The following is a 14,416-nucleotide window of genomic DNA, read 5'->3' on the forward strand; positions in this document are numbered from 1 at the left end:
TTCTCCGTTTAACTGAGTCTTCAAAGTTTTTGCTCAACTAAAAGCAATCACGACAAATAAAACTTTCTTAGCTCGTCCTCTTTTTTGCCTAAAGCGATTCAAAACTCTGACAGTGGGGGAAATTCCGTTTTACAATTTGCTTTAACTGGTAAATTTAATTGTATAGAAAGTTTGATGTACCGACTTACGAATGAAGAGGGAAGAAAAAGAAAAAGCTTAAAAACTCTTTTGTTATCTTTTAAGACAGTATTTGATAAAGTAATATTTCTGTATCTGTAGTTAATTTTGTATACCAATTAGAGATTGTTTTTATTCATCTTTTTTCATGAAGATGTCATGTTTATTGAATACTTATCCAAAGTAAAAACTAGAAATATAAATTAATACGTAGTAGTTAGTTCCATTTCGTAAAGAGGTTGTGTTGTCACCAAACCTCTCCAGTAAGGTAACAAGTTTGAATTCAAAATTCTCAAGAGCCTCTTACTAAGAATTTAATTTATCAAGTCTTTGCAATTCCAACTTCAACTGGTGTATGATTTGTAAAACCTATTGTAATACAGTTGTGCGAAAGTCTGGGGACATTAATTTCTTACCCTGGTGAATTTCCAGTGTCATTTTACTAATAATGCAATTAGGTCGAAGTCGTCATAGCAACATACATTATGTCCTAAATAATAGCTCTTATGGTGACATTTTGCTGTACCATATTTTAAGTGGGAAGAGAATTAAATTCTTTGACTGTACTCTTTCAAACAAGATCGCGCCCCAAACGTCTGTCTTATTTCACGCTTGACGATGCATTACGCAAAACACGACTAGTTTTTATGCAACCCCTTTTTTCTGTTAACTCAGATATGCGAACTTGTATATTGGACATTTTGAATTCCACCATGTTTGTTAAAACTGTACTGTAAATAGCTCTGATACAATACGTAATACAAATACCTTAGAGCAATACTTTAAAATAGTAGTCATAAGAATATTTTTTTAAGAATTTAAGTATGAATTTGTATTAGAAAATGATGATGCGTTTGACTTAATTCTTTTCATCATCATCATCATCAACCTGCCCTTATCCCTATGGAGGGTCGGCACAGTATGTACTACTCCTCCATACATCTCTATCAGCCGTCATATCTGAATTAACCCCCTTCTTACGCATATCCTCTTTCACACAATCCATCCATACTTTCTTTGGTCTTCCTCTACCTTTATAGCCATCCACATTCAATCTCATTACTTTTTTGTTTATATGAATATATGATTAATTCTTTGACTTAATTCTTTTAAAATACAAATAATATGTTTTTCTGTATTTATTTTTTTATATCATAAGGTGGCAAACGAGCATACGGCCACCTATATACGCCTAAATCTAGGCCTCCACGCACGCACACTTATCAATCGAAACGTAGAATTGCTTCCACTTCACGCCTGTCTTCTGTGTGATCGTCGCACCGGTCGACCCGGCCTATTCATGCACTCAACAAATATTGTTGTGCGGCATCTACCACTGTTTCTACTGCTTATTGTTTCACTGCAAGCTCTGACAACTATACTTTTCCTGGCATTCTTTATAACAGAAAACTTCCATCCTCTGTTTTTGATTCATATGTAGACTGACGTTTTCTTTCTTGAATCATAAAAATTATACGAAGGTATGCCTCATTTCATTTCAATTTTTATTCTACGAAATACAGAATACATAACGCCGAGTTTACCTGCGAGCAAATATTACATGTTCCTACGAACAGATGTAATTCCTTCTCTAATTAAACTTTGCAGGGAGATGTTTAAATTGCGATGCACCGTTTACTCCGACTTGCCTGCGGACGTAAAGCTTGTAGCTCATAGCCGCGAAAGCGATGCGAATTTTAATACATATGGCACACCGAGCCACGAAAAGAAAGAAATGTAAAATTTGGTTCAAACCTTATTGTGCTTCACGAAGTGATTCTTTCTACAGAACGGTTGTCCGGAACGAACTGAAATCAATTACCAATTTCATAGAAATCTTCGCTTCGCTTTCGTTTAGTTTTTGCGACTGTGTGTTACTGGCGTAAAAGTCAATCGACTTGTGACTTGTTACAGCAATTTGACTTACTCTAGTGGAATAATTACTACGACTAGTTCACGACAAATCTATATCTTCACCTATGTTTTGAACTGATGTTAAAATTGCTAGAAAAGATACCTTCTTAGTGCTCCTCTGTAGTGCTCTCGACTACTGTTTAATTATCAACATTTTATATACTTCACGACAAACTTATATTCACTCTTATTACCAAGCTAATTTACGAATGTCAGTTTGTTGAGAATATGTTAAGTTATTTTTGCTCGAAAACAGCTGAATAACATTACCAATTTCTCTAACTTAAGCTAATCTTTTCGTAATATTAAAGACCTTTCTTAAGACCCTAAAACTAGACTATAAAAACATCATAAAATCAGTCCCTTCAACTTAAAATATAATATAATAAATTATTCCTAGGAAAAAATAACCTCGCTGTACATGCGATGAAATTACTTCAGTGTATAGCTTGTCGTAAAAACCCTATATGGTCCCACACAACGGAAACTTCCCACATCTGGCTAGTATGGGAGTAGGAAATGCGTCCATTTCGCGCCCGGAGTAACATCCGTCGTACGTCCGGCGGCGCAAATGTTAGAAAAAGTCATCGACTTACGTAACGCTTAGCGCAAGGAATCCTTACAAGAATGCCCTTTGCTGGAAATTATATTAATTAGTATTAATATTACGAAGAAGGACATCTGTCAGATTCCACTACCGAAATACAACGACAAAAACATATTGTTCTCTCTGTTTCTACAAGGACAATGAAAGGGATAACAATATGATTTAATAAAGGTCGTACTTTTTTATTTCTATCACATTCAACATTTTAGAAGACATCATGCGGTGTTTCGAGTACGTCTTAAATCTTTATAATAAGCAATAAATTCAGTTTGATGTAGAATCAGTTCCTGTCTATCCTTTTATTTAAAGGAGGTATTCCATTGCGTACGTCGCGACAGATGTCTGACCTACATTAGATGTCCATTGATGTTGCACGCTTCGCCTCACAATTTATTGCATTCAATAGAATCATTTGTCCGGACCGACCGATGTTCCTTGTCTTATATTAGTTTAACTACAAACGGACGTTCGCTTATAGTTATTTAAAAAATCTATTGTGTTTTCTTAACCAAATCTTAGTTCATCAGTATTGTACTGTACTGAATAGTTGACACTTTTGCAAATTCTTTATTTGACTTTAGTACGATCTTCCCTTCACTTTATGTACTCCTTCGTTGCTATGAAAGTTTATTACTTACTTATGTTCTAACTCAAATCACATTTCATTGAAATGAGTAGGAAATAAAGGTCTTCGACTGCTTAAAAAAAACACCTCACGTGCATTTACAGATTCAAAATCTTACAATCCTACCTAAGAGTTACCTGTTTGCAATTACGACCAAAGGATTAACCGTATTTAGGGGTTCCAAAGACACGATTCCCGCAGTAAATTATCTATATGGTCAACAAACTAGCAATAAATCAAATGTATATCTTGGGGTCCTATTGACCTCAGCGCTAATCGTCCGCCCAGTCCTTGGGGCCCTACGAAAAGGTACTTATTTACGACGCTCGTAAAAGTGTGAAATGACTATTTAAACGTGCTGTTAGCATAATGCGGGGTCTGAATGGACACTTCACTTAAAGGGTTAATCATTAAGGGTTGCAGAGAAATTTCATAGGGTATTTACTAATCTCTGATTCATGATTTTTGCAAAATAACGTAGTTTTAAGTTTTTGTACTTAAGACGTAATTCACTGAATAATACATGAAATTAATTTAGTAATAAATAACCCCTTAATATTTTATTTCAACAAAAGAGAATCTTACTAATATATATTATAAATGCTAAAGTTTAGATGGATATTATGTGTGTTAGAAAGTATATCCGGAAGAATACATAGGCTACAAATTTTTTTATAATTCCGTGGAAGGACTCACGGGAGACAGCTAGTATTTTATAAACCAATTGTAGACTTGACCGTCTCTATATACATTTAGCAATGTTTTTTTCTAAGCACTGTTTATAGTGAAGGCTTTAAAATAATGCTTTGCTAAGGTTATTCCGAGGCTGTGTCGCTTACCACACGAGGTCACAGCATTGTTTCTGTCTATTGAATGGATTCGGTCGAATGACCAATAAATAAAAATAAAATTACGGTGACCGTGAAAATGGAGTATGTTTTCGAAATGCATTGTTTTAACAACTCATAGTGAAAGTGGGAAGCTAATTTAATTCTATGACTTTATATTTGGAATTCTATAAAAAATGTATGAAGAAAAATTAAACAAAAAAAAAAAACTGAGTCCATACTGAATATTTTTGATTACACATTTTTTTAAAATCATCGTATAATTAAGATTAAGTCATAATGTTCGGTTATCGATCTTGCAAATCTCTCAATAGCAGTCATCTGCATATCAAACTTTATATATTACTAATATGATTAATGCGAAATTTTAGATGGATGGATGTAGCGTTGCCAGGCGTCCGGATAAAGCCTGACATAGGTAGGCTTTTTGATTGAGTGTCCGGCCAAAATAAACGGTGTCCGAGTTGTCCGGCTTTTGTTAGGCTTTTTACATTTCCAAAACGAGAGTGTACCTATTAATACTGAGACAAAATTCTAAATAATATAGGGTGTCCGACCTTTCTACCCACATGTACAGCCAAACTGGCTGGTCTATCCGGCTAGTAGGTTTGGCGACCTGGCAACCCTAGATGGATGTATGTATGTTTAGAAGGTCACTCCGGAACGGCTCGACGGATCTTTATAAAATTTGGCACAGATGTAGAACATAGTCTGGAAGAACACGTATGCTACTTATTAAGTTTTTTTTAATTCGAGTCGCGGGTGACATCTAGTCATCTAGTCTAGTTAATGGGTTCCTTGGATATAAATTGGTCATTTAGCGAAACAAAACATGTCATTACCAGTTGAGAAAACGTGCGCGGTTAAATCTCTACGTCACGTTTTTACATTGTTATAACAATAATAATAACTTTATATATTTGTATGGTAAAGATTATTCTTTACCATACAAATATATAAGAAACGTTTATACGTTTCTTCTTATTTAAGTAAAATATCCGGCATTTGACATGTTTTATAGCTTGTGGCTTCCTTCTACATTACACCGTTGAGTGGTAAAAGATTATTTGCTTACAAATAAGTAGCTAAAAACTGGATAGTATTGTATATATAGTATTTGTAGTATTATATATTTATATAGTACCTATACTAGCTGTCGCCCGAGACTCGCGCAGTTAAAAAAAAATGAAAAATAGATGTTGGCCGATTCTCAGACCTACTGAATATGCTCACAAAATTTCATGAGAATCGGTCAAGCCGTTTCGGAGGAGTACGGGAACGAAAACTGTGACACGAGAATTTTATATATTAGATTATATATAGTACTGTATATATTATTTCTAAAATATTATCCTAATTGGATGCAGTTCAACAAAGTTAAAGTCAGGTTAACTTAGCTCAACTTTTACTTAGTAGTAACGGAAATCGTCGAGTTTTCGATTTCAAACATAGCGATGACCTTGCTTTTTTTAAAACTATGATAACCGTAGTTATGAAAAAATAAAAATTTTAATTAACCAAGTTACTTGTCGTGCAATATTGAGTAACTGGCGTCTGCGCATACTACAGGCTGTGCGTGCGACAGTCGGTTATTCGTCCCGCTAGCATTGCTACTGTGAAGCGTAACTAGGATTGTTTGTGGCCACGAAACTCGAGTATGTCTCGAAACTCCAAGTCACCTTGTAGTTAATATATTTTTACAAGAACACGTCAACATGTACATATTGTTTTGTATATAGCAAAAAAAATTGATATAACAAAGTACTTTGACCTTTAAATACCTGTACTAGAGGTCTCGTAATTTACGCATTATTTTGGTGTTACGCATAAATTCCTACAAATAATAGTATCTTAAAGATATTTTACTTAGTTCTATTATTTTATAGCCTCGATTTCCACTGTGACAATCTTGACGTACAGCAAGCTTTGCGTTACGCAATGCAACGCGTTCTTTATAAAATTGCTGTTTAACATTCCGCGTTCTGCCTCATTTCATACTGGACTCGATTCCGCTACTGTTTTGTTCTTTATAATCGATTTTTTATAAAAACTGCCTCATTCTTGAAAACTACAAAATATCAAAATCGGATTTACATAGTTGTGTAAAGTTTTTTGTACTAAGTTTTTTTTTATTGTATTAAGTTAAATATAAGTAAGTAGACGGCTTAAGTTACTTAAATAAAATCATTCATCAATGTAGGCTTATTCAAATCTTTGGCCAAAGTCCTTCGTGTAAATTAAATAAAAGGTAATGTTTTCTCAGATTTAACTGATTAAATCATTATAAAAAGTCAAGAGAAATACCACTAATCTTACTAAATACTGTCCTGGTGAACTTTAATTACTTATTAAATAAAATAATAATTAAAGATATTTTGAACGTAGTAGCGGTAGTAAAATACATACATATAATATGTTTGCTTCACGTCATCTGTCGTGTTGACGTCATAGTTAATGCGACAGTTTATCTAAACACAATATTGCGGCATAGATTATTTACAGAAATGTCAACAGGAAGGATGTTTTATTAAACTTTATTTATTGTTTTATATTTGATCCCTGATAGAAACTACAAGTCCGTTTTGCAATACTTTGAGGAAGTACTCTAGTGAAAGTTGTTTGTGAGTTATTTTATATGCAGAGACTCTTCGTTTCCTATATTGAAATAAACTACATTTTTCCTTTTCACAAAGAGTTAAATGGATATATTCGCCTTCATCAAATTATTTAATTTTAATTTTATTTCATTGAGTACTAATTTAACTATTTCGATCACCTGCTGCCATCTATACTATCTTTGAATAAAAATTACATCAAGTGTTACGGACATTTTGTCAACAGATGGCGCTCATAGTTTTTAGTTTTTTAAATGACAAAAATAATATTTTGTTTCTCCAAGAATTTTGGACGTAGTTATGTATTGTAAATTATAATTCTAAATAAATATATTTCCTCTTTGCAGATTCGTTCGTCAACAGTCAAGAATGGACAGCATCAAGAGGTGTTACAGAGCTGCGAGTGGGTGTATTAGGTTCTCCTGACAGTGGGAAATCAGCTCTGGTACATCGTTATCTGACTGGGGCTTATATGCAAGAAGAAAGTCCAGAAGGTATGATTTTGTATTTTTTTTTACTCATAAATTCTCTTTAGATAGTGTGTAAGTTTAGTAATATTATGATTTTTGTTATGCGTTTACTTCAATCTTTAGGCTTTCTTTTATTCAGAAATGTTACAAACTGATAATTTTACTGAAAAGCGCCATCTATTATAATTGATGGTAACTGTATTCAGGACACTTCGTATTATAATTTTGGCTCTGGACGTTAGATGGCGTTGTAAAATATTTCCCTTTATATATTTTACTAGCGACCCGCCCCGGCTTCGCACGGGTGCAATGCAAAATATACCTACTACAGAATAAATGCACAATTTATTTAAGGTACTTAAATGGATAAGGATTAATGCTGTATTGTTTAAAATCACTTCGTAAAAGAATAAAAATGGTTATGCTGGGTTATCCCTAAGAGATAGACATATACCATCGCGGACTTTTTTGTTGAACTTTTTAAGGTGAACAACACTGTAGTACATTATTTTGGTCTATCTCGTAGGGTTCAGCCAGCGTTTGCAATATAAGCGCAAAAAAACGTGCTTATTTACGACATCACATTAGAAAACTTTAAATTTATCAGTGTTTCTCTACTATATTATGCATTTATTATACATACAAACCTTCCTTAAGAATCACTCTATCTATTAAAAAAAACCGCGTCAAAATCCGTTGCGTAGTTTTAAAGATCTAAGCATACATACGGACATACAGCGAAAGCGACTTTGTTTTATACTATGTATATTGAAAACAAAATCGAAATCATAGATGTCGCAACAAGTCATATATATATTTTATTTCTTAGGTGGTCGTTTCAAAAAAGAAGTAATAATCGACGGTCACAGTTACCTCCTGCTTATAAGAGATGAAGGTGGACCACCAGAGATGCAGGTAAGATGTTTTACAAATAGGAGTACAGTATTATTTTTATTATCAGAAATACCTTAACAAAAAAATATCATTAACATTGCAGATTGTAATATAATGTTAGATATAAACCAATACTTAAACGTACCAAAATTTCAAAAACATTGGTCAAAGAAAATTGAAGCTTTTCCTACAAACAGCTTTAAAGTTTATCTGTTAAGTATTCCAGTTCGCCAACTGTAGTACTTCGAAACTCGTTAAATTGACTTTAGCGTTATCTAAGTTGTATCCCAGATGGTTTGTTATTTGTATAGCCTTATTTTTAAAAAAAGTTTCAAAATTCTGCACAAACGTAACAGTGGTTTGAGTGAAAAATAATGTTAGTACAACTAATAAATGACGAACTCTTAGATTTCGCAGAATTCCATACTAAAGGCCCTTTGATTTAATTTCACAAAGAAGTCGGCAAAGCTATGTTGACGTGACGCGTTTCAATGGAAACAGCGTCAATAGGATGCGCCTATCGATTTGCGTTGTAAAAGGGGAAACTCCAACTTTTAAAACCCTCTGCGGGTTATTCGCCGCGGCTTCTACATGCGACCTGCCGCGAAACAACTATCAGGCTTGCCAATTTAACTGTAGTGTCAAAGCATTTGAACTTTCTCTAAAAAAAAAGTAGCTATTGACTTCTATTTTTGATATGCTAAAATGCCCTAAAATAAAGGATCAAGTAAATTCATCGAGTGCTGCTTTTCCTGCGTGTTCGGTGGATTTTTTATAATGTCACATTTTGAATGTCGATGGGCATCGGATCAATTAAGATTAGGCGATCCGCTGCTTTTTTTACCCTATTATACTATGTAAAAAATACCGTCATCCTTTTTTTTTTAAATTTGTACACATAAAAATGTTCGAACTAACCCTAGTAAAATTATATGAAATTTTTGAATCAAAGATAGCAAACGTCATTTTATGAAGTTCGAAGGACGTATCAAGTTCGAAGGGCGTTGTCTGTTGCTACGGCGTCGCCCTCTGGAGTGCGCTCCATTCAACTATCAATATAAAAGAATTTTTACGATTTATCGGGTTTTCGAACCTTAACAAATGAAGTGTTTCGTCTACATGTAGGAGCGGTAAATGACATTTCGATGGCTCCTACGTATGTAATCGTATCTCTCAATTTTGGCATTTGCACCTTGTTGTATATATATTTTTTTTAATTAATTTGATAAATACTTCTTTGTTACTTTTAAAGTATTTTAAGAAAGAAGAATTGTAGATTTAGGTTGTCTTTCGTATGTTCATGTTGTGTCGTTATTAAGCGTATTATTTTTTTATGTTTTGTTTGGCAAAATTTGTGTTTTAAACTAACTATCATTTACGTAGGATCCTTCGATTTATTTAAGGGTCGTTCAATAAAGAAAATTAACAATATTACCCGACTTTTAATTAAGGACCGACAAGGCTATCTGAACCGGTGGGCAAAAGTTAAACTAAATCATCACAGGTCACTAGTGGCCCCTAAAAAAAAAAAAATATCACAAGATCCGCTTTGTACAGTAGCTATCATGTCGTTTTATTCTTTTTTGACATTATCTATGTTTAAATAGATTTTATATACACTGAAAGAACCAACCTCAATAGAACCTTCCTCACCGGTTTAGATAGCCTTATTTGACTGTAATAGTGGCAAACCAATATTTTTATAACTACTGTTTAGTTAATTTTCACCACTTCAGCAGTAGACTTTGGTAAGGGGTAATAATATCCCAGTATAGTCACAATAATTCCCGCCGATATTTTGTGTAATGCGAGACTGTTAGCGCTACGAAACTTTATGACAATTATTTTAGGAATGACTCGCAGTGGAAACCCATGTTAAACTCCCTAGCAACCTAAGTTGTCGAACAATACCCGATGTTTACAATGGGGAGGTCGGGGTTCGATTACATGTTTAATTAAAGCACGATCGCTATCGACATCTGTTGGCTGTTTGCACAAACCTTCGAATTTACTTTGTATCGATTTCAAACTTGATCAAAGTTTATTAACGCTAGATTGAGAGAATTTCTCTTAGTAATATATAATAATATTTTGCGGGACCTTAACTTAGACCTATTTGTATGGTTTAAGTTTTTTTTATATATTGAAAAAGTTAGCGCTTGACCACGATCCCACCCGATGAGTTGATGATGTGGTCTAAAGATGGTACGCGCTAGCTTTGTAGATGCCTATTCACTCTACTCTTGAAGACCCCCACATCGTACTTGTACGGAAAAACGGATTTCAGCTTTATGTCTGAACGTCCGATGGTAGAATGTTATCAATAACTTTAATTTCCTCACATCATTTTCTCTCCTTTTCTGTATTCTCCCCTGGAACTACACAACTTAAACACGTGCTCTAAAAATTCGCGTTGTTTTAAATTTTCATCTTTTCAAAAAGCAATAAACGTAACCGCTTTTCCGACCAATTGACCGTGTGATTGTGACACGCGGCGGGAGGTAGAGACGACAGGGGCGGCGGCGGCAAGAGGGTTAAGGCATGTTCCCGGGAAAATGCTCACAAGAATTTCCGCCGTATTTTCTACTTTGCCCTCCTTTGATGTCTAAATTAAAAATGTAACAGACGCTTATTGTTATCATTTTTAACAGTTTTTCTTCTATTTTTTTTACTTGAACATTTTCTATGTGAATTAAATTTTCTTTTTTTAACTAGTTTTATATCAATAACGGTATTGTTATCTGTCTGCCACTGATAAGTTTAGTGGTTACACAAACATTCGCTTATTACAGATTTCTCATACTAAGGTCTAAGTCGCCGCCTAATTTTTGGGGCAATTAATTTTCTAACGATCCATTCAAATGATTAGCTGATTTCTAGACCAAAATCTTCGTTTAAAACATAAAGTCGTTTCTTTTTTGGTCCCGTTTTAGAAAACTGGGATCTTAATCTCAGAAACTCATGGTTAATATATTAATTATCGTTCAATAACCTACAAGTACAATTATCACATGAAAATTTTCAATATATTTACAAATAATTTTCCACCCAAAAACAACATTACTCATAAAAGCATCGCAATTTTGTACATATTACCCTTATCGATAACTCGTAAAAATTTATATATTTTTATTCTAACACACATAGGTTGTAAAAAGGACCACGAATAGCATCTTTGCACGTCTTAAGGGAGGTTTATTAAGGGCACGTTTTGAGGCTTTCAGCCCTTTGCGACACGACGACCCACATTACTGCAAAAAAAGGTATCTCGCCCTGTGAATTTTTGATCATCCTGTGAATAAAGGTGGTCTGGATATTACGTTAGGAAATTACATTTTGGAGGAAATATTCACGTATCCTAAACATTTTATTTTATACGAATTTACAAACAAAATAATTTAATTTCTTAATACATTGATGCGAAAAGAATGGAATAATCCACATAGTTTAATTTTCAATCGACATTTGAACAGATTAAAATCCATTTAAAAAATGATAATATTAAAAAAGATATTTTATACTTGATAGTTGTTTTAGTAAGTACTCTGACAAAGTACAAATTAGAAAGTATTAATTGTCTTTTTAACAAACTTATCCAAATATAAGTCTACAAAAATTTTGTATGTATCTATACTATGATGCCATTCTCATGACATGTGAAGTTCGTACTCTCTACCATGTGACGCCCCGAGTCTTTGAACTTTGCCATTCTAAGCCATACCTTAGCTAAATTGTTTTTTTTTTTCTCTTTATTTTTATAGGGACTTTGGTTCATATGAACATGTCAGTCCCATAGGAAACAACTTACAATATCATTACAAATACATTTACAAGAAAATAACAAAAACAAAAAAAAAAGAGCAAATAATGATAAGAAAAAGTATTTACAATTTTATAAGGCCTAAATTGTTTTTGATTTATCCATGTTAATATCAATTAGTTCCTGGGATTTAGGAAAAAAATTACAGGAAAAGAAGCTTGTTTTTTTTTACTAAAACAAATGAGCCCGATTGTGCCTCTTTGTCATGTCGTGGACTCCTGTCAGTCCAGCAATAATATATGAAAAGGATAATTAATAGTCTAAAAGGTAACACACTTATCGTCGGTTTCTGAGACTAAAATTCCTGAAAAACCATATCCCAACTCATTATCTTTTACAAATCCGAGATGTTGTATATAGGGATGGTCTCAAAAACCAACGATTAGTAAGAAAGGATATATAGTTAAATATAAATATGAACTTTAATAACGTTCGATCATTAGACTTTGTACAGAAATGAAGCTGATTTGAGTACTTATTACGGTGTGAAATATTGATGAGCTCTGTCGACCCTCACTGCGGCGCCACTATAAGAATATTTAATACACAAACGAGCGTCCACACTAATACGTCAAAGAGTATTAAATCTGAATCTTTTTACAATATTAAAAATACGTAAATAGTAAAAATCTGTCACATAATTAAGAACAGACAGGGTAATAGCAACATTGTAATTTAGAAAATAGTTTAAAAATGCAGAAAAACTATTAAGAGTCACAACTAGAAATGGCTAGAACTAAAAAGAAGTTAGAAATAAAATTATTTTTACACACAACTTGGTCTAGGCATTAAAGTTATCAAAATGTTTCATTTAGGTCGCTACTCTTTGACCGGTCAATCGTCACAGACGATAACTGTCAAAGACCTAACATTAGAAAGGGAATTCTATAGCTTTGTGACGTGATTGTATCTTTGTACAAATAATTACTTTAATGCACCCTGTAAATTATGAACACAATCCATCAATCATTTATAGGTTAAGTGGACGTAATGTCTATTCTAATCGTATAGACGAAAGGTTGTTAATACCTAATGAAAATTCAAAACAGAACACGTTTAAAAACATTGTCTGTGTTATACCAAAGCCTCGTATATTAGATGTTTTGTTTATGAACTAGTTGTCGCCCGCAATTCTGTCCGCGAGGAATTTAAAAAAAAATGTAATAAGTGGCCTATGTGTTTTTACAGACTATGCTGTACATCTATGCCAAAATTCATCAAGATCCGTTGAGCCGTTCTGGAGATACCTTCCAACAATCATCCATCTATACATTCGCATTTATAATATTAGTAATATGTTAAAATGTGTGAATCAGTGAAATTTGAAACAAAGGCATAACTAGGCATTAAAATAATCAATCGGCCTTCTTTTATTTTAAGGTGAGTATAGACTAGAGCATATACTTGTAACAGAACAACTACTTCTATTGTATCACCCTTACACGAACCAGACGTGCTTTATAGATAATATTATACCATTCGTAAGAACGTTACATTACATAGAAATGCTTGATAAAATGCTGTAATGTATATTAACCTTTACAGTATTATATTGCTATTTTAACTAACCTCGAATAAAAATGAGGGATTGCAAAAAACGTTACATTGTAATTGGTCGATGTAAAAATTATAAACATGCAGACGCGTTCAAATTTAATTTTAAACATTTAGTAAAACGTAGCAATATTATTGACTTGTATTAGTTATTGGACTATTATAATATTGACAGTACAATATTGTAAATTCAAGACAATATTAATATTGTAAATTCTTAGATAAGATTTACTATAGTCTACATTTTACTTTACTTTATTCGGACTAATGTGGCGGACTAATTTAATTAATTAATGCGTAGTTAGTAGCGCCACAAACAATATTAAAGCTTAAAAAAAATATTTAATTGGATCACAGATCATTGCCTTGTTTCAAAGAAGCGATGGTATATCTTACAACAATCGGTCACGAAATGTTGCGAAACGAGAAATTTGCTAAACTATGGGAAAACGTTTGGAAATCCGTTATTTAAAAACTTTAGTACTCTCCCACGATGGATCATTTAAAATATTCCTTTGCCTAAAGCACTGAGTTTTTTTTAAATTATCAATGACTTATATAACTGACAATAATGTTCTGATTGATGATATTTTTGTTAAAAAACACAAAGTTTTTTTTTTAATTTCGCGGTCATTGTCTGTTTATTATGAAACTTAATCTATTGATTTAAAAATTTAATCGCTTTAATAAGATTGCTTAAATAAAACAAAAATCTAAAACTTTTTAAATCTACATAGTTTAACCTCTTTAGACGAGACACTGGCCACTGAACTTTCGTAAAGGTCTTTCTAAATTAAACCTTTTAAAAAGGTTTAGGGTTCACCATTCATAAGTTAAAAAAAAATAAACGTTATCTATAAGTTTTAGCAAAAAATTAATTTATACCGAAAAG

At 32.9% G+C, this 14,416-nt stretch overlaps 1 protein-coding gene across 1 annotated transcript in view; it reads left to right on the plus strand.

Moving 5' to 3' along the window:
- LOC106716195 (centaurin-gamma-1A) overlaps positions 1-14,416 on the plus strand; it is a 55,407-nt gene that overhangs the window by 19,955 nt on the left and 21,036 nt on the right. Inside the window, exons 2-3 of the mRNA XM_045678978.1 lie at positions 7,134-7,280; positions 8,086-8,171. Of these exons, the coding sequence (XP_045534934.1) occupies positions 7,134-7,280; positions 8,086-8,171 (233 nt within the window). The remainder of the gene's footprint in view (positions 1-7,133; positions 7,281-8,085; positions 8,172-14,416) is intronic.

The sequence above is a fragment of the Papilio machaon genome, chromosome 8, assembly GCF_912999745.1.
Source record: "Papilio machaon chromosome 8, ilPapMach1.1, whole genome shotgun sequence".
NCBI classification, from domain to species: domain Eukaryota; kingdom Metazoa; phylum Arthropoda; class Insecta; order Lepidoptera; family Papilionidae; genus Papilio; species Papilio machaon.